The sequence below is a fragment of the Falco punctatus genome (genome assembly GCF_963210335.1).
Source record: "Falco punctatus genome assembly, chromosome: 7".
Taxonomy (NCBI): domain Eukaryota; kingdom Metazoa; phylum Chordata; class Aves; order Falconiformes; family Falconidae; genus Falco; species Falco punctatus.
This window is the reverse complement of record NC_137587.1, coordinates 59,564,429-59,588,621: the sequence shown is the minus strand read 5'-3', so window position 1 is coordinate 59,588,621 and position 24,193 is coordinate 59,564,429. Positions and strand designations below refer to the sequence as shown.

General features: G+C 42.1%; 1 protein-coding gene across 7 annotated transcripts; it reads left to right on the top strand.

The window, feature by feature from the left end:
- Window positions 1-3,897: 3,897 nt before the first annotated feature.
- Window positions 3,898-24,126, top strand: LOC308067494 (lamin-B3-like). Of its 7 annotated transcripts, XR_013929628.1 has the most exons (13): window positions 3,899-6,750; window positions 11,165-11,321; window positions 12,315-12,440; window positions 13,351-13,521; window positions 14,837-14,962; window positions 15,081-15,301; window positions 15,987-16,212; window positions 17,163-17,270; window positions 18,163-18,279; window positions 18,376-18,480; window positions 18,607-18,677; window positions 20,290-20,321; window positions 20,902-24,126. XR_013929628.1 is itself a non-coding variant. In XM_080396398.1 (12 exons), exons 1-11 carry the CDS (start codon window positions 6,398-6,400, stop codon window positions 18,646-18,648), a joined length of 1,752 nt encoding a protein of 583 aa, XP_080252524.1. In that variant the 5' UTR covers window positions 3,899-6,397; the 3' UTR covers window positions 18,649-18,677; window positions 20,290-24,126. The 7 variants fall into 7 exon arrangements, 5 of the variants coding, with proteins under 5 accessions (XP_080252522.1, XP_080252524.1, XP_080252526.1 ...); XM_080396398.1 differs by having other exon boundaries at window positions 20,290-24,126; XM_080396399.1 differs by lacking the exon at window positions 20,290-20,321 and having other exon boundaries at window positions 3,900-6,750.
- Window positions 24,127-24,193: the final 67 nt, after the last annotated feature.

The window sequence follows — 24,193 nt, the reverse complement described above, 5'->3', positions numbered from 1 at the left end:
CCTGATTGACTAATAAAAGGAAAATGTTCAGTTTCCTGTAACTAGAGCCATGAGAACCCTGACATGGTATAATCAGTTCTTTGGCCCTGCATTGGTTTTGTACAGGGTGCTTGTTTACCCTGAAATAGCAAGCTCTCTAGGGTAGAAAGCAATAGTGCACTGTCACACTTCACAAAGATGTTATAAAGAGTAAAGCCTCTGTTAGTATAAAGGTACAAAGTTCAGCTACAGCACTGTCTTGGATTTCTTGGTGTTATGGAACCCATTGCATTCCACATTGATCCTCACCATGGGCTTTGGAAAAGCATCCATCAATATAGTAAATAGCAAAAAAAAAATTCTGGCTTAGAGAAAGAAAAACTACTTATGTATAGACCTAAACATTATAGAAGAAAACTAGTGTCTTCCTCTCAGTTTGTGTTTAAATGAATCTAATATTAACCAATACAGTATACACAAATGGTCACTATTTCAAGTATTTGAATAAATATTTGTCCTTTCTTGTCTCTCAAAATCCTTTTTATCCTCAAGCAAAACAACTTTTGGCTCATTTGCATATTTATGATCCTGTACAGTAGTAGCAGTTGCATCAAATTTCATGACTCTCCAGAACAAACATGTCTTTATTCAGATGGCACATACTTACTTTTTGTTGTAGTTCAGTGTCCATAGCCCTAACTAAAATGTAAGAACTCATGTTTTGAGATAAATTTATAATGCACTACCTAGATCATTTTGTGGTTTTATAGCATATTTTTTCAGAAGTGCTTATTGTGGGCATAATTATTCAATATGAACTGGTATAGATTAAGATTGAATGCAGATAAGGCAAAATGAAAAAAATCATTGCAGAAGTAAAATGGCTTTACTTTATTTACACATAACTCTCTGTTCTTTAACAGAGTTTTTTCTTAGTTCGCAAAAAAAAAATGCAACCCCACTGAGGACTGTGGATATGCCAGCTTTAAATTCCTGAACTTGTCTGCCATTTTCTTCTCATGCAACAGTGACAACAATCTGTTTTCCTCAGTCTGTGATGGCCCTTACCTCTGTGTTTGTTAAAATGTTATTGAGTGCTATGTGAAAAAGACAACATTTGGTGAATAAACAGGAGCTCTGAGGAAATCAGTTGCATTGCAAGTCATGAGGAACAGACAAAGCTTGCTTTGTCTAGACAATTACTGCCCTCATCATAATGGTTCACTGCAGAAAAGCAAGAGTAGTAAAGTAGGTGACCTGTGTCTCACAAGATGACTTGTGCATGGCACTGCATGAGTATCTAAAGATGCTTACTAATATGGAAACAGAAGAGAACATATGCAAGAAGCAGTGAGAAAGAATAAAAAGGACAAGGTTGTCCTTTTACAACAAAGGACAAGGTTGGAAGAAACATAATACATCACTGGGAGGAATACTAGTGACAAAGGCAATGCGGTTATGAAAGCAGAAGATGAGTGATTAATGCAGGGAAATACAGCAAAACCAGTGGAAAGAATAAACATGGGTAACAGTTGAAATAGATTAAAAAAATCAAATTCCCCCCCAAAAAAATTAGGTCACCAGAAAACAGCCCCAGAAAAGTGACATTGTGCATCAAATTTTGGAACTAAGAGGAACAAAATTTCTACTTCTCACATACAGTCTGCATTTCAGTACCATTACAGAAAAACCTACAACAAAACTCATAACATGAAGTGTTATATAAGCTTGTGTGGTGGGAACAAAGCAGCAAATAAAATGTGAAGCCCAAAACCAAGAACGGAACCGTGTACTTACAGAAAGTAGAACCCTCAGCTCCATCTATACTTTTTGAAAGTAAATGTGAGGACAGAGAGCAAGTTTGGAATTAATTTTTGATTCTTCTGTTCTACTTCCATTTGCCAACTTCTTTTGCTGTGTTGGCAAATACTCCTGTTTCTTGAGTTGCAGTTTTACAGTCTTCATTAAGAGTATATTGTGAATCATTATCAAGGAAAAGCATCCATTCTTCTCACCACAGCCTGGCTGCAGTTCAAGTGCTCCATATTGAGTTGAGTGAGGTATTAAGTCAAATACAATAATAGTGGGATAAACTATTTGGTCTTTATGAAACGGATTCAACTCAGTTCAGCAATGTTGCCTGGATGTAAATGAAGACATTTTTGTTATTATGTTCTACTAAAAGAGATGGAAGTGACTTCATTTTCACAAGGGACTCAGATTTGACTTCTCTCTGGTCCATCAGAGGTTGTTTCTGGCTCCTGTGGGAGCCAGCAAATGTATTTGTTATTCTTATTAACAAGCAGTGATGACGTAATCAAATACAATCTATTTGACAATGAATGAGGATAAACGGTTAGCAAGATTTGGTGGATGGAGGGAAAGAACATTTGTAAAGCTCCAGATTCAGAGTTGGGAGCTACCACTAAAAAGAAAACCAAACCCTAACTTATTTTCTACTTTCCTTTATATTTTCTTCTTTGCACACTCTGTTGCCGTATGCTACAAGAACCCCTCATAATCTGTGATGTTTCTTCAAAGCCCGATACTGGTATGAATAAAGTCTATAGAACAAAATTATGGTTTTGCAGATCCATGCAGTACCTGAGAATACTTTTCCTCCTCATTCCATACAGATTTCTTTCAGAAACTAAGGTGTATTCTATGTAAAACTGGAAGAGAGAATACATCTTCAGACAGTGAGCCAGATTCTAGTCATAGCACTACCAGCGTAAACAGTACGAGTACATGAGAGTAGCATTTGATCAATGGGAACTGGAAACTAGGACAGCCTGAGACAGAATCTTGTCGGGTGTCACCTACAAAATGTTGTTATGCTGTATACTTTCTCTATTTCATGTTTGACTAAAAATCTATTGTTTATGCTTCCATCGTGTAATGCCACAAATAATTTCATTTTTTTACTAACTGCCAAGTTACAGAAGGCTGTCATTCCAACACAGGCAAAAACCACTGCAAGCCAACTGACTTGTCCTGCTTAAGTAGACAAGTAGAGGCATATACTGAAGTACTACACAGGGGAGCAACTTGTACAGTTATGTGTTCTGGAAAGGACTTTCCCATTTATGTACACTACCACCGATGACACAGAAACTGCTTTTTAATCTTTCTGGTGGGTAATCTCTCATTTTCCCATGGAGCCTCCATACCTACTCCTGTACTATGGCAACCATTATCAGACCAGTAGAACTCAATCAGTCTTTGATAGCTCTAGACATGTGTGAGCACTCACGGCTGCCTGTAAATAGACTGCTTAGCAAAGTATTTATTGATATATTCTAATACATTAGAATAATACCACTTGAAACAAATTATTATTACATGTACAGATTTCTTAAACTATATAAATAAAGACTGTCCCGTGTTACCTTATTTTGTTTCCAATTAATATTTAGGAAGAGACCCTTACGAGTTAAAGGGCAGAATAACTATTAAAGAAAACCACTAAAAGACCATTAAAGTTTCTGTTAACTGTGCTTACATTTGCCAACACAATATTTTCACACTGGTCAAGCCTGTCCACTTACTATGTATAGCCTCAAATGTATTTAAGACTTGAAAAATAGATATGAATTCAAACTTCTTGAATGAGTACACAAAAAAAAAGTTTAAAATATCAACAAATTTGGCCTTACTTAAGTATTTAGCAGTCATTTCTCTAACAACCTGTCAGCCAAGGAGTGGTAAGGTCCCACTGTTTCCTAGCGGACAGAGATCCAAGTCAGGTAGCCAGGCTAGCAAGGCAGGAGCCATCTGTCCCGCTATTTCTAGATGAAATGTGCAAGAGGCTGAAGAGAACAGCCAGGGTGCACAGAGCCCAGGCAAAACTACAGTAACCATACAAACATAGAGTCAAGCTAGAGAAGAAGAAGAAGAAGAAGGAAAAAAAAAAAAAAAACCAAAACAAAACACCACAACAGTCCATAGACTAACAGCACTTACAACCAGGCACAACCACAACTTAGAGACAAAACAGCTTAAATGGTGTTCCTGCACCTGTGGGCAGAGGCGTGGATGGAAGCCCCAGATGAGGCTGGTCAAGGTTGTCAAGGCATATTGGTGCACTCAGAGCCCTGACAATGCTTGGAAACCAATACTAACAGATTGCTTGCACATGGCTAGAATCAGCAGATATCTAAGGAAAGAGATAGCGAAAAATTCAGTTGATTTTTTCCTGATTTTCATTGCACTGCTACATTGTTCTGGTTTTTTTATTCAATCTCACCAGCTCAAGATCAAGGTATGATTAACACACCTGAAAAAAAAATCACAGTTATTTTACATTCTTTTTTTTTTTTTCCCCTAACATTGTGGAATCTGCTAATACTGTCTAAATCTCCCATATCTACATTTTCCTGCCAAAGGACTATTTGTAGAAAAAGTTGTACTATTTTTTAGCCTGGAATATGTACCTTTTGCCACAATTTTCCCCCATACCCTCTGTATCTCTTAACCCTGAAGCATTCCTCATATCTTCATAATTGAAACAGTAGGAAAAGATGGTCCAGGCTTATCTCTGCAGAAATTCCTCAGCTATGCTTGTGGTCTAAGCAGTATGGACTGCAGTCTTAATCAAAGGAAAAGCCAGAAAAAATGTCAGAAAGAAAAGAATCAGTAACAGACTTCCATTAAGCTCTTCTTAAGTTGCCAGCTTCTGTTGTCACGTAGTGAGAGTAGGTAAAGAATACAAGAGACAAAACTAGCTCAGGCTATTTTTGAACTATTTCTTTCAGCTGTTTTTGTTTGCACTATTACAAAGCCTTGGCAGACAAGGAAAATATTCTTAGAATAGCAGATTTCTTGTTTTGTTCTGCATCTGTTCCAAAGCCATACAATTGTATTTGAACAGCTGGCCAGTAACATGCAACCATCAAACATGGCAATGACATACGATCACAGTGTTCTTTGTAGAGGACTGAGGTTTCAAAGCTGAAACAAAGCCTCAGATATACACATCTTGGTCTTAGAGGTACATATTTCAGACTTAAATCATATTTTTTATTTTTCTTGAATTGAGCTTTCTATTGGTAATGAAGAACAAACAAGTACTCATTATATCAAAATAAAAACCTGGACCTTCTCTGCAGAAAAGTATTTCCTGGTGTTTTTGCTAGGACTAGCATCGGAGGAGCTCAGTCTGGCCATATATTATTACCATGCTGCATGTAGTCTTAGGGTTTTGAAATTGTGTTGTTTTTATACAAGTGTGTCAAGAAGTTCCAAAAAAACCCCAAACCCCTCCTTTCATACCTCCTTCTAGGTCCAAAGTTACTACTTTGTAACTTTGTATTCAGGGGTATATATAACCTAATTCTAAAATCCTCAGCTACAATGTTGTGGTCAACTGTGTTCTCCTATGTTACCTGCCTGCCGACTTGTGAAGTGAAAATTGAATTAGCACCTACAACTTTCATAAAACCTATCTTTAAAGAACTCTAAAAGAATGTTAAGGCTGTTTTTCCATGTAGGAAATAATGTTGACCTAAGTTAAGCTCTAAAGTGAACTCTCCTGTAAATACTGCAACAAACACCATAATTAACAGTTACATTAATGTTCAGAGATTTCTATGCTCATACTGAAAAAGATCTGTACAGCATCTGCTTTCCAACATATAAGTGAAAAAGAAAAGGGTAAATTAATTAACTACTGGAGAAAACTGACAACTGTCACAGTATATGTCGCTACAAAAGCGCTGAAGCAGCCTTCTCATTGAACAATGATTTTTATAAAAGGTAATTAGTGTAAGGCTTTGCAGACTGCTGCACAGGTTTGTTTTGATGCAGGCTCCCTTTTCCTCTCCTTCTGCTCGCACAACATCACCTTTCAACCAAAACACTGGGATGGCTGACAGCCACCACAGCCTAACCTAAAAGCTAAAACTGCCCACAAACAGCAAAACAAAAACCAGCAGGGACTAGCTTATTTTCATCAGCTGAACAAATTGCAAAAAAAAACCAGAACAGGCAGAGCACTGACAAGGTAGCGTGCTGGACTGTGAACATCACTGCAGCTGTCATGTGTCTTCCTAAATCTGGGATTATTTTTTCACCCCAACCGCTCGCCCCGGTTTGTATAACCGCTGGGCTGCTGTCAGCTTTTATCGACAGCTCCCTCCCCGCCCTCTCCGCCCAGCACCATTGTACTGATGAGATGCGGCAAGGCGCATGTGAAAAACCAAGGGGAAAAAAAAAGAAAAAGAAAAAAGTATCTTTTCTACTCTGCTAGAGCGGCAGTGGGGGAACAGCCCTAGCTCTTTAAGCTGCCCACCCTCGCCGGCAGGCCGCGGCGGCAGCTGGCGGCTATTTATACGCGGGCGGCGGCAGGCACCCGGTGTCTGTCTTGCGCGGGGCGGTCCCGGTGGCGGCGGCGGCGCCTGGGCCCGGGCTGGCGGCTGCCATGGCTTTCACCTCCACGCCGGTGAGCGGTAGCCGCTTGGTCCCCGCCGCCGTCTCGCCGAGCCCGACGCGGCTGAGCCGGCTGCAGGAGAAGGAGGAGCTGCAGCAGCTCAACGACCGCCTGGTCGCCTATATCGAGCGGGTGCGGGCGCTGGAGGCCGACAAGTCGGCGCTGGAGCAGCGGCTGGCCGAGCTGCAGGCGAGTAGCGACCGGGAGCACAGCAGCTTGCGGCTGCGCTACGAGACGGAGCTGGCCGACGCCCGCCGGGCGCTGGATGAAGTCGCCATGGAGCGGGCCACGCTGCAGATAGAGGTGGGCAAGCTCGGCGAGGAGCACCGGCAGCTGCACAGCAGGTCGGTGCCCCGGCCCTCCCGCCGCACCTGCCGGGCCGAGCAGGCCGCCCTGCCGGGGCCGCCGCCTCGGGGGGCGTGAGGGGTGGTGGTGGTGCTTGCCAGCAGCTGTGTGCTGGGTGAGGGGAGCGCTCGGTGCTGCGGGCTGCCGGGGCCATGGCAGTGGTGATGCCCCAAAGGTGCGGCCCTGTGGGGCTGGAGTGTCTTGCCTTAGGAGAAACCCCAGTGCCTGCTCTGAAGCCGTACAGTGCAGATGCTGCTGTGTGTCCCTTGGGCTGTGGTGCTGCTGGGCCGCCTCGGCACCTCCCTGGGGTGGGCATGGAGCTGCCCCGGAACTTGGGGTGCTTGGTGGCCCTATGGGGACAGTATTGCATGAATGCGTGGCTGACCCGGTTTGGCACCACACCTGTACTCACACATACCCAGGAAGCTGCTGTGCTGGAAAGCATCTAGAAAGTTATAGGGGCAGGGGACTCAATTTCTGTGGGGAGTCAGCTCACATCTTTTGGGGGCTTCTTAGCTCAGGCATTGCCTAGAGGGGAGTAAACAGAGAAAGTAGTCCTGTAAGCGGTATAGCTTGACCGGTCCAACCTGGTACTGCACAGAAATTGTCCTAGTGGCTTTTTAGGTCTTGATTTACATACCAATGGGATGAGCTGCCTGCTCTTTCAGGCTTGACTTTCTTGCAAGCTGTGTATCCTGAGCCTGGAACTAGCTTGCCTAGTCTTGCTAAGCCTGGCTCAAAGGGGTGGCCAGATGTAGGTGCGACCAAATCCCTTCTTGAAGGGGGGAAGAAGGCGGGTAGTGAAGGGGAGGGAACAAGTGTCCAATCCCAAACAAGCTTCCTTTATGGATATATAGAGTGCTAGCATTGCTAGTTACTTTAATGCCCCATTGTTCTGTAAAATCAATTACAGACTTCCAATAATTTGGGTGTCCACAGGCCCCTTAAACCTTGTTATGAACTTGTATCATAACAACTTTAGGTACCAACTCTTTCTTTTAACACTTGTGTGGAGCAAATACTACTGTCTCGTAGGCTCAGCAGGACTTAAGTAGCTGTTCTACTTGGGAATAAAAGATTTTTTCTTTAAGCTTCTGTTTTCAGCTGCTTAGAAGTTCTTGGGCTTGTCTCATTCACGCTGGGTTTTGGCTCATAGGTCTATTTCATAAATCTAACCAGCCACTTGAGTGGACAGTGAGGAGGGGTAATGCCAGTTGTAAAACTTCTCAGCTGCTCTTTGTGTTTGTATAACTGTGGCTTTGTTTATAAAGCTTTAGGTTTGGCAGGTATGCAATCCTTTGGACTGATTCTTTTTTATTTTTTTTTCTTTAACTAGGTCTTAGAAGTGGTTAACTTCTACAGCCTGTGGGGAATGATACATAGTACATACTGCTTTCTGAAAGCACTAGACCAAAGTCCTAATATTAATAAGTGTTGTATCTGGGCTGCCTGACTGCAAGTATCTCTGACTTGGAACAAACTGCTTTGAGGGTATCGTGCCCTTTATATATATATATATACACCCTTTAAATAACCTGGAACTCATAGGATGGAATGTCACCAGATAATTTCCCAGCAGCATTAACCATTAGCTCTTGGTAATCACTGGTAAAGAGACTTAAAGCTTCTGCAACAATGAAGTGTGCTTGCATTTCAGCATTCTTACTATGTAAGCAGTGGTAATTGGAAGTAGGCCAAAGATGTTTGGGGAGGAGGAGTTGTAGATAAGCATGCTGGTTGGTTGCATTCAGAGCCTGAGGAAGGTCAAAGCAACTACAGTAGCACAGCAGAGAAAGACAAGACTGGTTTCTTTTTGCACCAGTGAGTATAGATGTGCATTTTGCTATTGAACCTGACATATGCGGTAGCAAGCTGAAGCTGTAAGAATGAATTCTGCAAGTGCTGTTATGTTGTGTAGTCTTGACAAACAGGAGTGTCTCAAACATACAGGAGCTCTTTTGGTAAAACTATTTAAATTCTTCAGGTCAAGCATATGTGACACCCTGATTTAAAAGGAATGTGCCTGGGGGTGCGTCAAAGCTATTGCTTTGTCAATAACCCATGTTTAGTTCTGGAATGGTTTGTATATGGAATGTGCTTGAGTATTGTAGCTGTCACTGCTTGCTGCATAATAATGTAGAGTGGTGTTCTGCACTCCAGATTTGGTTTAAAAGGGTAGTAAATGCTCCTGTCAAAGCCAGACTTGTTAAATTGCTGTTCTTAAAGATTATTTACTTCAGGGTTCTCTGAAAATCTTTGTCAGGAAAGAAAACAGGAAATCAGGACCTGACTGTCAGAGCCCTGCATCAGGAAAGTGGATGGTCAAACCATGGAGTTAAAACACAGACACTAATAGAATTTCAGTCTTGCACACCCTTTGACTGCAGAATGGAATTTACATTATTGTAGGATGAAACAGTTAACATTATCATTAAGTAGTGTTATTGATGTACTTGTTAATATTGTAACTAATACTCACGAGAAGTGGTAGTAGTAGCAGAGATACCAAAAGGAAGGTGACCAATCAATACCTAGAAAAGAAATAAACCTATAAATACTAAAAAAAATACCCTACAATGCATTACCTTGGTTTTCATTGTTACCCAGTAGTTACTTGTTCCTAGTGTCTGAGTAAAGAATAATTGACCTCTGCTAGTAAAACATTTATTTTTGTCATGGGCATGAAGTTTGAGGCCACAATCTACAAATGCCTCTGAATAGCAGGGCTAGAAAAGGCCTTGAGCAAGAAGCTGATGTAGCCATGCCCCAGGCCTGTGGTGGAACCAACCATACCTGTATCCCTTCCAACAGATGTTTGTGTAACCCTTTTTTAAGTTCCAGATGATGGAGGTTCCAGAATATCCCCCCCAGGCAATGTGCTTCAGTGTTGAATTACTGTTAGTTTCCTTAACATCTAACCCAAATATTTCTCCCTGCAGTTTAAGCCTGCAACTTCCTGTCCACAACAGACATGGAAAACGGATTCCCTTCCTCTGTGCTGTTTCATGTATGTAAAGACTGTTACATCTCCTGTCACTTTTCTCTTCTAGACTAAACAACCCTTAGTTTTTCCAATCTTTCCTTGCAGTCCAAGCTTTCTAGAGCTGATTGCTCCTGCAAGAATGACTTTGGACTCTCTCCAACTGGTCTGCTCAGTTATCAACTGGAAAACTCATTGTATGAATTATCACAACTTAGTAACTTGGCAGAAGGGATTTTGCTAAAATGGAGTGAACCCTTCACTCTTTGCAATCTCAAATCTGAGTTCTGAGCAGAAAGTCTGGGTAGTGGTCAGGCAACTGACTTTAGAAGTTAGAGCAGTCTGGGAAATGATCACCCTTTTCTCTGACAGGAATGCACTGTGGGCCTAGCACTTCACTGCTGTGGTGCCAAGTGAAACAGACAGTTTAAACTGCTTTGGCCATCCAGGTGGTAGCCGAGGGCTCTGTACCCGGGTACCTGTGCAAGGAGCCCTCTTCTGAGGGAGAAGCTGCTTACCCTGTAACTGCCATGGTGTGAGGGAGGGAGGAGTGACCCTTCCCGAGGGAGAAGAGTCCCGCGCAGGGTGCTGTGAGGGAAGGGTGGCTGCTGTGGGCAGTTGCCGCCCAGCGGCAGGAGCTGAGGGGCTGTAGGGGGCAAAGCCCCAGTCGGGGCTGTGGGTTGGACAAGACCAGATCCCGGGGCTGGGCCGGCGATCTCCTAGGGACAAAACTCCTGTGCTGTGGGCAGGCACGTTGCGGGGGCGGAGGGTTGGCACGCCGGCAGCCAGAGCCGCGCCGCTGGCAGGGGGGTGCTGTGCCGCCTGCCCCGCCTCAGCGCGGGAGAGAGGCCGGGCTCGCGCTGCTCGCCTCCCGCCCGCCCGCCTGGGGGCGCTGCGGGGCCTGGCGGGTGCCCCTGCTGCTGCTGCCGCCCACCGGGAGCCGTGCGGGGCCGGGGCCGCGCCGCCATTGCGCGGCCGCAGGCGCTGTGCCGCTGGGGGGGGGGGGGGGGGGGGGGGGGGGGCGGTGGCCTTTGCGGCTGCAAGGCGATGTCTGTGTGAGCAGCGTGTGCGGTGGTGGCAGGTCGCTGTGGTCCGGTGAACTTTGGCTTGGAGCGCGACTAGTGCTTCCCTGTGGCCCTGCGCCGCCCCTTCCCTCAGCGGTTGGGAGCGCTGTGGAAAATAGCTGGCTTCCGTGTAGGATTAGCACAAAACCAGCTGGAAACTGGGTCAGAAATCTTTCTGGTTAAACAAATGATGCTTGTCTGAGGGGCCTGTCAGGTTTGTTTTACAGCCCACCCTGTGCTTGCACCGCGAGCGCTACTGCACCTCTTTTGTCTCAGCGCTGCTGCAGGACCCTCTGAGGGGAAACACCTTCAAACCAAACTTTCTCCCTCATCAACTGCAACTTACCAGTGTGAAACTTTCACTTGTAGGAATTCAAAAAAAGAAGCTGACTTAGACCTGGCACAGTCTCGTCTGAGGGACCTCGATGCTCAGCTGAACGCGAAGGAAGCTGAATTAGCAACGGCTTTGAGTAACAGCCGAACTCTGGAGAAGGACCTTCGTGAATTAAAAGATGAAGTAGTCACTGTAAGGCTTGTTCCTGGTATTTCAACGTGGCTTTTCTTCCTGAAGCTTTTGCTTGTTTTTACCCAACTAGTTATTGAGATCTAAAAGCAGGGAAAGACTCTTATCTGTGGCGATGACAGGTGGACAAGCAGGTTTCTGTGACCTTGCCGAAAGCAAATGTGACTGATAGTTGGGCTGTTAAAACTTCCACCTGTTGTAGGTACCTTTAATTTTATTCTATGACTGCAGTAGGTAGTGTTTCAACTTGCTTTATCCTTGGAACAAGACATGTGTGGTACCACTATAACTCCTGTAGCACTCTGACGTGTCAGCAAAGGGAGCATTTGCCGGACTGCTTCACTATGCTTAAATCTGGGTAGAATAAGCTTGGACTACTTTTTTTTTGTAGGTTCTTGTACTACTAAAATGAACTCTGCTTGAGTTGCTACTCTCTCAGTGCATTTCTAAGAGCATAGTTTTTGCATGTTCATGCTTTAATGTGATCATTGAATAAACTAATTTCAAATTTTTAGAAAGAAAACTTAAACCCAACAGCCTTGTATCATTAAGGCAGCATATTCTAACACTGGAAGTGTATAATAGTTTGTCAGCATAAGTTATATCTGGAGGATTTCACTTGTCAAACAAATGATACTGGAAGTTAGGGAGAAGTTTGGAATACTTATTTTTGTGAAGGGGAAGAATATATATAGATGGTACATCTGATGATTCGTCAGAAGTCTCCTTTGAGGAGTCAAACTTAAGTTGTGCAGTTAAGGGCTGGTTTATATTTGCCTTGTGGGAAATCTGGTCTACGTAAAAATAGGAGTCTTTCTGTTACTAATATGCTGTATCCCACTGAAGTAAGAACTTACACAGAGTAACCAACTTCACTTAAGCAGTGTGTTTTGATTGCTGTGGGAGTGAAGTTGAGTGACCTTTAGTAAATTGACTGTTTTAGTTTGGGAAAAATGTCCTCTTAATTTTTATTACCCTGATGTCTGTCTTTTCTAGCTGACAGTGTCGCTGGAAGATACCAAAAAGCATCTCCACAGTGAAATATTGAGAAGGGTGGATGTGGAAAATCATTCAAAAACTTTGCAAGAAGAAATGATGTTCCAGAAGAACCTTCATGAAGATGTATGTTTTAGCTTATTACTAGGGTGTTGGTTTTTTCCAGGTGTCCATGATCCCTGGATGCACTTAAAAGCAATGATAAGATGTGCTTTATCCTTAGAAAGGTAACTAGCTGAGTCAGCCTATGACAGTCCACCAGCCAATAAAATCCACCTAACTAGGAAGACTTCAAGAAAGTACACAACCTCATGTTAACTGGCATAGTATCGATAGCTATCAGGAGTATGAGAGTTTTTTCAGGCTGCACTTCTGAAGGTAACTACAATCCCAACGTACTACTTTGTGTAACTGAAAATGCATATATAACAGTTAAAGTTAAATGATTCCAGATGTTTGCTAGAAGCCTAAAATAATTGAAGAAGTTAATCTCCTTTAATAAGCAACTTATGTTCCCTACTTCCTTAACACTTACCAAAGGTGTCTGGTAACCTTTGTGTGAGAAGTCAGTACACACACCTAAAAAACACGTGAATGTAAACCAATTTCCTTCTGACTGGAAGGAATCTCAAATGTGTGGTTTAAGCGATAGAGAATTCCAGTTTCTCTAACCAACTGTCGTTACTTTTTGAATAAACCAAGAACAGGTGAAGTAACAGTGCTTAAAGAAACTGAAGTGTATATGCATGTGCTGTAAGTAAAGAAAAGCAGAGAAATCAATCTAGTGCAAAGAGTTAGTATTAATAAATGCAGTAGTTAGTATTTAAATGTTTAGTTTAAGCAATGTTGGCAGTGAGGTAGCAAAACAACCCGGCACAGCTAGGAAAGTGGAATTACCTGACCTAACAGATGAATTGTCGCGTGCTCAATGATAAATCTGCTTCAATATTGAATGACTTGTTAAGCTGGTACAGTAAGTCCAGTCTCAAATCAAACTGTATTGTTTGCTTATTCTCTGAGAAATTTCTTCTCCTAGGAGCTCAAGGAGACCAAAAGAGTCCATGAGAGCAGGATAGCAGAAATAGAATCTTGCCATCGGAGAGAATTTGAGAGTAAGCTCTTGGATGTTCTGCAGCAGCTCAGAAAACAACAGGAAGAAGAAATGAAACTATACAAAGAGGAGCTGGCACAAATATTCAGTGCAAAAGTGAGTCTGTAAAAGATGCCAATAAAACAAAGCTTAAGTCTTCTGTACCTCAATATGATTAAAGTCACGCTAGCATAGACAGCTGACAGATGGAGCCCTTGCATTTGGTGCAGAGCTTCTTGGCGCAGGTCTATTACAGAAGTTTGAAGCCATGTCAGATTTGACAACAGAACTTCTATGAACACTCAGTCCCAAACAAAACTGGTACAAGCATAAATACTATCCCTTTGGCATGGCTAACGTAATAAAGTTGATTGTAATTCAGACTTCTAACAAATCTGAGAGCTTGTCTGACAAATTCAGGATGAAGGTGTGCTAAGTTTATATTAAGCAATTTCAGGATTCTTGAATAAAACTATAATAAGTAGATCAAAATGCATGAAATAAGGTATTCTTACAGTTCCACAAGAGCACTTTTAAATGCATGAGTGCAAATCCCCCTTCCCAGTCGCTAGTACTGGATAAGGGGGAAGAGGGTAGCTGTGGAAGTAGCTTGATCATTTGTCTTCCAGAACTGGTCTGTAACCTTTTTCCCCCAGCATTAGCCACATGCACAGAAAAAGTAATACTTCAGGCTTATACTCTCAATAGGTAAGATCCCAGGGGTTTCTGGGTGGGCTACAGCATACAGTATTGGTAACATAAACCTTCTTCCATACACATAGCTGATAGCATGATCTGCTACTTCTCTCAACAAGTACTTGTGTTCATTTCTTCCTGGTTCTTTTGGCTTTCTCTATACTTCAGCTTATATGCCAAGTCAGTGAATTCCTTTGGATGCTTCTGTCCATATTTCCACTGGAAATTCTGTGAGTGCCTGTTGTAGGAGCATGGCTCTGTTCTACCCTTTCTTGGAACATCTCAAGATTGAATTGCTCTAGAAATAGTTCAGTGCTGTTTATAGTGATGAAGGAACTATTTAGTAATAGAACTTTGGGGGAAGAGCAATAGTTTGGTAAGCACACCCAATATCCTGTAGCCCCACGCTGTGACAAGCAGCTTCTAAACATATTCTCCATTGTTGTTCTGGAGAATCAATTCACTTAATACCTATACAAAGTCTTCATGCATCTGTAACTGAAATATCCTAATCCAGCAATTTTCACTACCTGATTATTGCTGACTCTTGGATATGAATGTCAAACTTGTGTAAACCTCCCTGAAAAGCAATGAAAAACTTTCTGATCTGGACTTTATTGGTATCTGCACACTTCAGTAAAACATAAATATTTCCAGATGTAAGAGCTGGTTTTCCTTCCTTATTTAAAATACATAGTCATAAGCATTTCATTACTAACAGTGACTTTATCCATAGATGGGGAATATTGAGCTATCTGTATCAAAAAAGAATGAGTTTGCCAAAGTTCTTCAGGAGGAGCTGATGGAAACAAAGCTGAGAGCTGACACTCTGACATCTCAAGTTAATCAATATCAAAGCCAGGTACTATCCTTATTTGTATAACCTTAGAATTATTTTAGATACCCAGTTCAAAATATTGGCCTCTCATCTCTAATCTTCAGTTACGGTTTAATTGATTTTTCCATTCCCTTAATTTTAGAATGCTGCTTTGGAGAGCAAAATTAGGGACCTACAGGAGAAGCTGGATTATGACCGTGATTTCCATCGAAGGTGTATGGCTGAAAAGGAGAAAGAAATGACAGAAGCTCAGCAGAAGGCACGAGCACAGCTGGAAGAATATGAGCATCTCCTGGATGTGAAACTGGCTCTAGATCTGGAAATAAATGCTTACAGAAAGATGCTGGAAGGAGAGGAACAGAGGTAGGCTATGACAAGATCCTCATATGAGAGCTTGCCTCATCCAAGATCTGACTGTATATTCTTCAGAATGTGGAGGAGGCAAGAGTTAAATACTTAGTATGTCATTGCTGCCATAATTTAGTTCTTGAACTATAGTCTTCTGTAGATGGTATTTATATCTCACATCCACCACATGGTGTAGTGAGAGAAGTAACTTGATAAACCCAGCTGATGAAAGTTCAGAGGTCCATTAAACATCCTCCAACTTTCTCAAAGCTTTGTGCTACATTCTAGAGAGATATCAAAGACGGTGCTTAACATTCGTGAAAGAAACTGAGCAGTTATCAGCTCCTGTCTAGACACTGCCTGGTGAGAACAACATGAACTCTCAATACATGCTAAGAAGCATCAAAAACTTAAAACTTCTTCCACTAAAGTGTCTGTTGAGACTTTAAAGGAATGCTTACTGCAGTTGGGGATCTTGTCTTATCGACATAAGCTTGCACTGAGCTCTAGGGCTGGGGCTGTCTTCCAAACTTAACAAGCTACTTAGCTACTCTCGCCAGTAAAAATAAAATTTATATTCAAGACTTCATGGAAAGCTTGGATATAAGAAGCTGTTAGGCTTGGCTGTAGAGGGAGGATATAAGTGAGAAGAAACAAGCACATCAGATATTCAAGTGAATGTTATCTGCCCCCCTTCTAGGCTAAAGCTGTCGCCCAGTCCATCTTCACACAGCGCTGCGACTCAAGCAACAAGTCAAGGGCGGCGGTTCCTGCATGGGAAGAAAAGGAAAATGAAAGAAGCCAAAAAGAGAGGGCATAGTGCTGGATTTAAGACTGTTCAGCGTGCTTCATCTTCCGGAAACATATCTATTGAAGAAATCGATGCGGATGGGAAATTTGTCAGGCTTAAAAACAACTCTGACAAGGTACCTGTGTTCATTCAAGTCTGCATGGCCTTCAATGCCAAGTATGACTGCTTGTCAACCAACCTGTAGCTTAGTGAGAGATGACAGTAGGGAAGGATTGAGATGAAGGAAGAGTACTGCCAAAAGAATACAAAGCAGGGACTTCCCAGCTAACCTGGCTGCTGTCAAGAGAAGACTAGAGAATAGAATGCTATAGAATACAATAGAAGACTATTTTATTACTGGTAGTGCCAGGTGTCTTGTCCACACAGTGGGCTGGGAGGTGCTTTTGGGGAGAGGTGCACTGGGTTCTATGATGCAGAAATCTTAACACCTTAAAATGACAGTTGTTTCTCACCAGATTCAGGCTGGCACTATCAGAAGTACTATTTATCTTCGATGAGCTAAATAAGGTACTTAGTAAATTGGATAATGACAGCTTCTTATTACTAAAAAACGCTTAAAACAGCTAAAAGGTTGACTAGAGTTGACAGAGTCTAATCTGTGCAGAGGGTTTATCTGACCAATTAAATAATTCTTTGAGTCATTTAGTCTGAAAATCCAGAATTATTTGAAATAATCTTCGGAGCTTCAAAACTTGTGGCTGGTAGCTTAGCTGTTTCAGCCTGAGATGCCTTAAGCCTTCACAGGCTGCTACGTTTGTGTTATATATATGGCCCAAGTTGGTAGATGGGCGTGACAAGCTTCATTTATTAGAATCTCCCCTGTAGAGACCATGTTCCCCCTTCAACAGAAGGCAAGAAGAGGTGTGCCTGAAACTGTGGGAGTGAGATTAATCCTAAGGAGTATAGGGAGGCTTGAATGGAATCTTGAAGGCTTCCCTGAAACTGATCAGATTCCTGTGTGCTACAGGAGTAGGATTAAAACTGACCCTTTAGGCTGGAAATAACCTTGCCCTTCAGTGATTCGGCGTTGGTCTGTAATGCTGAGAGGAATTTCTCGTCCTACAGGATCAGCCACTGCATGGATGGCTGTTAAGACGACATCTTGGAAGTGTGTCAGATGTTGCATACAGTTTTCCCTCACGGTTCACTCTTCAGGCGGGCCAAGTAGTTACAGTAGGTAGTGGTTTTGTAAAACTTACTTGAAGCTCTGTTCTTGTTATGTTAGATGGCAATAGAGATTCAGGTAATAAGGAATGACAAATTAATACTGCAAGTGCCTGAAGAACAAAAATCCTTATTTTACATGGAGAGGGAGATGGGGGGTGGGGTTGGGGGTGGGGGGGGAACTCCTTGCAGCAATTTGATCTGAAATGCCAATTAAATTTTCTGTGAAGCTAGGTCTTGGATTGAACTTGGATCGTTCCAAATGGGGATGTGCTGTTATTGTGAACAGAATCAATATACCCTAGATTATTCTTAGGGCTCCACATACTCCTGTGATTTCATGAATGTTTTGCAGAGACTTATGCTGTTGCTAAAAGCTTTAGTCAACTACAGTTCAGCAATGCTCAGCTCACAGTTTATAATATTAAGCTAAATGCTGGCTCTAAAAATCATACTCTTAAGTACACTTAGATAGCAATCAAAGAGAAGAGTGTAACGCTACACTCTGTACGAGCTTGCTCAAGAGATCTGTGAGTGACCCAGGCCAGAGGCTATCTTGTATACACAAATTGCTGCCCTGAGTATGTCTGTAACTACGGTTTGGCTCTGTGACTCAAATGGTTATGCATGTCCAAGCAAGGCTACCTCTGCATCAGGTAGAAGCCGTTAACAGCATTTTCTGCACTAACTGTTTTACAGTCCTCAGTTACAAAAGAAAAAACTCCAACATTACCACCATTCTTGTAGTCTTGAAAAGAACTAACCTGCCAGGGATCACAGTAGTTCAGTTTGTTACTGCACATCTCTGGTACTGGAGGACTTAATAGTTATATAGGTTAGACTGAATCCTAAGCTAACTACAAATAAGATTCTTCAGAAGCTCATTCTAAATCTGTTGCAGATCTGGGGTGCAGCTGCTGGTGTAAGCCCAGATTCTAGTGATCTGGTCTGGAATTCCCAGAAGTCTTGGGGAACTGGGGACAGTATTAGTGTCACACTCATCACAGATGATGGTGAGGTAAGTGAGAGTAAATAGCGTCTACTGTCCTAATACTAAACTTCTTTGATGTACTTAATTCTTGAGGGTGCTTGTGGCAATTCAATTATATTTTAGGAACTTGCAGAGAGGACAATAATGTATGTACCCAAAGAAGAAAGCAGTGAGCAAGATGATGATTATGAAGAAATAACTGGAAGTGAAATGGAGTCTCCATCTCGGGTAAGCTGCCTGAAGTTACATGCTATCAACGGAGCCATTCAATGGTTGTTTCTTTTCATTATGGTACAAAAATCTTCTCCAAGTACTATCCATATTCTACAACTCTAACGTTTTTCTTGATGTCAGACCAAAAGAAGAAGAAAAAAGAAATGTTGTTTGGTTTCATGATAGTGGTTCCTGTGAGCATCCTTAAGCAGGTGAGATGATGATAATCATGCTTCTATCTCATAGAAAACTTGCTTCATTAATAGTGCTGCAGTCTTGTCCCATGTAAGATGTAGCTTGCATGGCTTTGCATCAGAAGTGGAATTGATGTTTTGCTTATTCTCTGGTTGAATATGATCAAACAGTAGCATTACTGTTTGGTCTCTTACTACTGACACACTGAAAAATGCTAGCTTTAACGTCAGTTCCATTTAAACATCTGACTATGAATAACCTTAAAAGCTGTTACTTCACAAACAGAATGCAAACACTAACAAGAAATATATTGTTTCTGTGGGATGAAGTGACTTACCTGTCACTCCGGTGTCCCTGACTTGCTCTTAAGATAGCTTTCTTCAGTGCAAATTTAAGTTAGTTTCCATTCAAAAGTATTAAAAAGCTGAAATCAAAGTTTTCAGTGTACTGACTGCTTAAGTCCCCCCTGAATTCAAGCATGAGTTTGAAGCCTTCTGTTACAGCTTAATTCCAGGAACTAGTTTTTCTTATTCTTCCGTGCAAAAGTAGTATCTCAGCCTTGCTTCAGTCATAAATACTCCAATCAATACTTTCCAAGTGGAATTTCAGCACAGACACAGGTCATGCTAATGGAATTAACGTTAAACAGAATGAGCATGTTTTGCATTCAGTATACTTGTAACCCTTTGGCTACAACTTGCATGTTCTGAGGCCCTGTGAAAGACTCTCTAGCCCCTCCAAATGGTTTTTGACTGACCATATTGCAAGTCTGAGCTTTTGCATATTGGATGCTCTTGGTATACTTTGATAACTAGTTAATTGCGTTTCCTCAGGTGCTGAAGTAGTCTAAACAAAGGCTTTGAATTGGTCATAACTGAACAGCTGTGGGCTGTGCTCAACCCTCCCAACTGTTCTTGACTTGCAATAGCACCGAGTCCCTGTTGCGCTATAGTACCAACTCCAAGGCCCTAAGCATTGCCTTGTGCTTCACTCTCTCCCCACTGCTGACTCAGCTCTTCCTAAAACCAATCTGTTATAAGGCGGACTTGCATCTTACTGCACCAGGGCTTAAAGGCACCACCATTTCCTGCATATTTTCATAATATACCTGTCTGAAAGCTAAATTTAAAATACCTTAGTAATGTCCTACTGAAGAAAATGTCCTAAGAGCAGGCAGTTACTGCCTACTGCTTGGTTCTTTTCCTTGTCCTTTCAAACAGTACATCTGGGTAAATATCTATGACTGTAATGCCAGCTGGCTTAAAGGATGTTTATCAAAGTCTCCTGACAGACATGCACATTCTTGTAATATTTTCAGTCTTCTGCTGAAGGAGGGTGAGACCCCGTTAAACAGGCTATTGAGAAAGGTGCTATAAGGCTGTTCTGGCCGGTGGGCTCTTAATGCGCAGCATACACAAAAACAGCTGAAGTAACACCAGTGGAAGCTTTAGGCTTATGCAGGACTTACTGATACAAGCTGCTTTTCATGTTCAGAGCAGGGCTTCTCCTCAACTTGTTATTTTAAAGGTTCTTCATTTGAATTGAGTAATAATATGGCTTATTTGGCAGTCAACGATGGAAAGCAAAAGTAACTTTTTTTTTCCTTCTACCTCTAATCTGTTTTATCAGCAACTTTACAATACTGTTCTATGCCATTTATGGTAAGAATCAATTCTCATACTCCCACTCGAATGTTAACGTCATTCCTGCCTGCTGTCCTGTTAGGCTCCTGTCAAACTTCTGTTGTTAGTACCTATATGCTTCTGCTGCTTTGATAGCACTGAAATAATGGCAGCTTAGTGAAAAGCAGTTAACTTCTTGCATGCAGTAACACAATGCAAAGGAAGCATGCTGTGCTTTAAAGGAAGACAGGGTTTCCCTGGCTTTTGCTTCTGCTTTCACTATCCTAGCTAGGGTAGCATGAATCTGCATGCCAGTTAAGTTCTGACGCGCCAGAACTGAGGTACCGAGAGCTTGATAGCCTTTCATTAAGGAAGGCACAGGCTCATGTATTGCATGGACTCAAATTCTTAAAATGTGGTATTCTTTTTCCCCTACCCCCAAACTATCCCGTATAGTTAAGGTACTACCTCTCTTGAAAACCTGCTTTGCTTTACTAAGTAAATCTACGAAACACTAAAACGCCCATGTGCCTATATAAGGATCAGGCAGGTAGCCAGGAATAAATACTAAGGTTTTGCATTAAGACATCAGGCTAATTAACATGTTTTATTTCTGCAGCAAAAAGAAGATCCTAGCTGTTCTGTCATGTAATGTGGACAAAGAGATGATCATCTGAAAATGCATCTCGATCCCAGGTGACATAGACTATGTGTTTTGGTATCTTCTGCAATATCTGAAACTTTGACTTCACATCTCCCATCAGACCTCTTGATAAGAAACCTTGTCATAACGTGATGAAATTTCCTACCTTCTGATACCGGACCCTGTCCTTGGATTCACTGATATAAAGAGCAGTAGAATACAAGCTCTATGTGAAGTTACTTTAACACAAGGATCTGGTTTCCATGTCCTGCTGAAACAGATGAGGGCACACAGTTTACAAAGCTGCTAAACAGATGCACCAGAAGGATGCTAAATACTTGAGAAAGTGGCGGCAGCCTCGTGCTCCCTGACAACATTGTGCTATGGTGTTTCTCCAAAGGGAACTTCTGTTTCAAGCCTGAGTAGGGAACTACAGGGGCCAGATCACACCCTAGCTTGCACCTTGAGTAAGACTGAACTTGCCTGAAGTAAAATGCTACCCTGAAGAGTGCTGAGTGTCTGGAATGTTTCCTGCTCAGATCCCGATGCTGAAATAGATGAAACTGCTCTAGATCCCTTAATAAAGAACTTCTAGAGTGAAACACTTTACAATTAAAAGCAAGTTGTAAAAATTTTCTTGTCTGTTATTACATGTACTGTTTCTGTATTCTAGCACCTGGAAATTTACCAGTTTCAATATTGTATATTCCTAGATAAAGTATATCACAGCATAGCTGCATCAACTTGGACAGATGTATCCTGTAAATGTGAAAAAGCATCTCATTCCAACCAAGAAGGTACTGTAACTAGCAATATTAGCACTGTTTGGTCCCAACAAGGCAGCTTTCTAAGGGGCTAGGAAAAAACCGCACTTGCTGAAACAAACAAAAAAAAACTGGAGAGCACTAGCTGTAGTGAAAGGTGTATCAAAAATACCTGTTCTTAGAGTCCTTGTGTACTAAGTCCGTGCAGCCTGCAGCACTGCTTTGGGAATGCCTACCAGGGCAGTGGGGAGAACCCTGGCTGTTGGCCAGTGTGTGATGTGCTGTAACTTTAATAGCAGTGTAGTAAGCCTGACCCATCGCCCTCCGGAACCAGGCAGTCAGCTTCTGGGGCCACTGCCTTCAGTTCTCCTTAGCCTCTTATTACCGAAATGCTTACCTGCTGGCTCCGTAGTGGAGCAAGGCCTTGCTGAGCCACATGAAGTACATCTCTAGGAGCATGAGGGGAGGGGAGCAGCTGAGATTGCACATTTCACCAAATGCTGGAATAGTTTTCTTGACTGCCTTTTACTTTGACAAAGCGTTTGGTTCTGAATTGAAGACCTGTTCTGTGCTAGGATGCAGTTGCTAAGCTGAGGCTTTCCTTATCCTAACTTAAACTGTTGAGTTATTTTAAAAGTCGAGTTTTGAGACATCAAGAGTAGATGCTGGTTAATACTTGCATTTGAGCTGTACCTTATGGTCCACATAGCAATAGCTGCTGCTCTAACCTTGCTATGTTTATCTTGATTACTTAAAACTTTTTTAACCAATAAAGGTATTTTTTATGTATATAAAAGAAGTCTTGGACTTTTATATTTGCAGATTAAATAATAGCTCTGTTTATTCATTAATCTTATTGGAGTGGCTCAAAAGACTTCAATGCCATAAAATTGGTGAGTTTAGGGACGATTCCCTGCACACTGAAGAAACCTGCAGAAATACACTGTGCTGCCCTGTTCATATTTGTCACGCGGTTCTTCACGTAAAGCTGAACTGCTATGAACTCTATCTGAGATGAATCTTCAGCATTTCAAATCACACCTTTTCATAGCACAAGGGAAGGACAGTGCTAAGCAATAACCGTGAAAGATCTGACCTAGTGTGCAAGTTTTGATAGGAAACGGCAGTGGTACAGGATGGTGTCTGGTAATACCAGCAGTGGTTCAGGAAACAAGGACTACTTAATTTACTTAACTACACAAGCTACATCGTAGAGTTTTTGAAACTTGTTCTTTAGCATGTAATCTCAAAAAGGCATGTATTAAAGAATCAGTTCTCTGGTGTGCAAGTTGTCCTCCTGGTAGCAAACCTGAAAGATGGTTGGTTGGTTTCCTGTGACCTCTCTCTAGACTTCAATCCTAATCAGTAAGGTACAGCTCTATTGACTTGCTTCTAGCTTACTACTTACGCAGTAGCTACTTCTCTTAGATGAGACATCTGTTGCAGCTGACAAAAGCTCTGTACTAAGTGGCAAGCTGCCTACTGCAACATGTATTGAGAACTCAGACCTTTATACATATGCGTGCATATGTAATTATTTCCTCTGGGGAATCCTGGTGAGGGGAAAAAGAGACATTTCCTGGCTGCTATGGAAAGGTATGGCTGGTGAGGCCTCTCTGATAAAGGTGGGGAAAAGCAAAAAGCAGCTGTGGATCCTGAATACTTAAACTTTTGAAAGCTGTCCTATACGTCCTGTATTGAGAACGTCATAGCCTTCATGCAAGAACTAGGTCAGGACAAGTTACTTTCCATCTGAAATTTCCTCTTAACACGAGCAAGGCCAAATGCTGAGCTGACGTGCCCTAAGTAGCTGGCTGCAGCCAACACTGCAAATAACGACCCTCTACTCTTGCGAGCATTGTACGAGCCCAGGCCAGAACCTGACGAGAGAAGCCAGAAAGCCCTGGGTTTAACAGCCTGGTAAGGGCTGTTTCTGCATCTTAGATGGAAAAGTTCCTGCACCTGCGATACACATGAAATTCTTTCCTCTCTGGGGAACGCTGTTTCAAATGGACTACGGCACCAAGTAGAGCGTGGAACTCCAAGCTGGATTCAAGCCAGTTCACCTAGAAGAGTTCAGCTCCTTCCTCATCGCTCTTGTACAGAGAGCAACTGGCAAAAGTTTACATGTTCTTCTGAGGCTGCTGAATGTTTTGGTTATCACTCCATCTGCATTTACTAAGCAAAGCATGAGAAGGCTAACAGCAAAACAAATTAATTCTGTCTTCATTTTGGTAAGACAGGTTCAGGATTTAAAGTACTGTCCTTCATTATGAAGCTTTTTTATATTTTTATTTATATATATATATATATATTAGTTATAGCATGCCTTTCCCTCTGTCCCTAGTCTTTTCTTTCTCTCCCTTCTCCATCCTTTCCAAGTAAGCCTAAAAACTAGAAGTGTATGGAGTAGTCACCAGCGATACACACCTATTTCCAGAGAGTTCTACACATACCCTGTGGAGCTGGGAGCAGTCTGTACTTGGTTCGAAGGAATTTTTCTT

Coding starts and splice junctions, on each gene's coding strand:
- LOC308067494 (XM_080396396.1), top strand. CDS start 6,398: ATGGCTTTCACCTCCACGCCGGTGAGCGGTAGCCGCTTGGTCCCCGCC. Junction 15,302..15,986: donor CTGGAAGGAGAGGAACAGAG/GTAGGCTATGAC, acceptor CCCCCCTTCTAG/GCTAAAGCTGTCGCCCAGTC. Junction 18,280..18,375: donor TCATCACAGATGATGGTGAG/GTAAGTGAGAGT, acceptor ATTATATTTTAG/GAACTTGCAGAGAGGACAAT.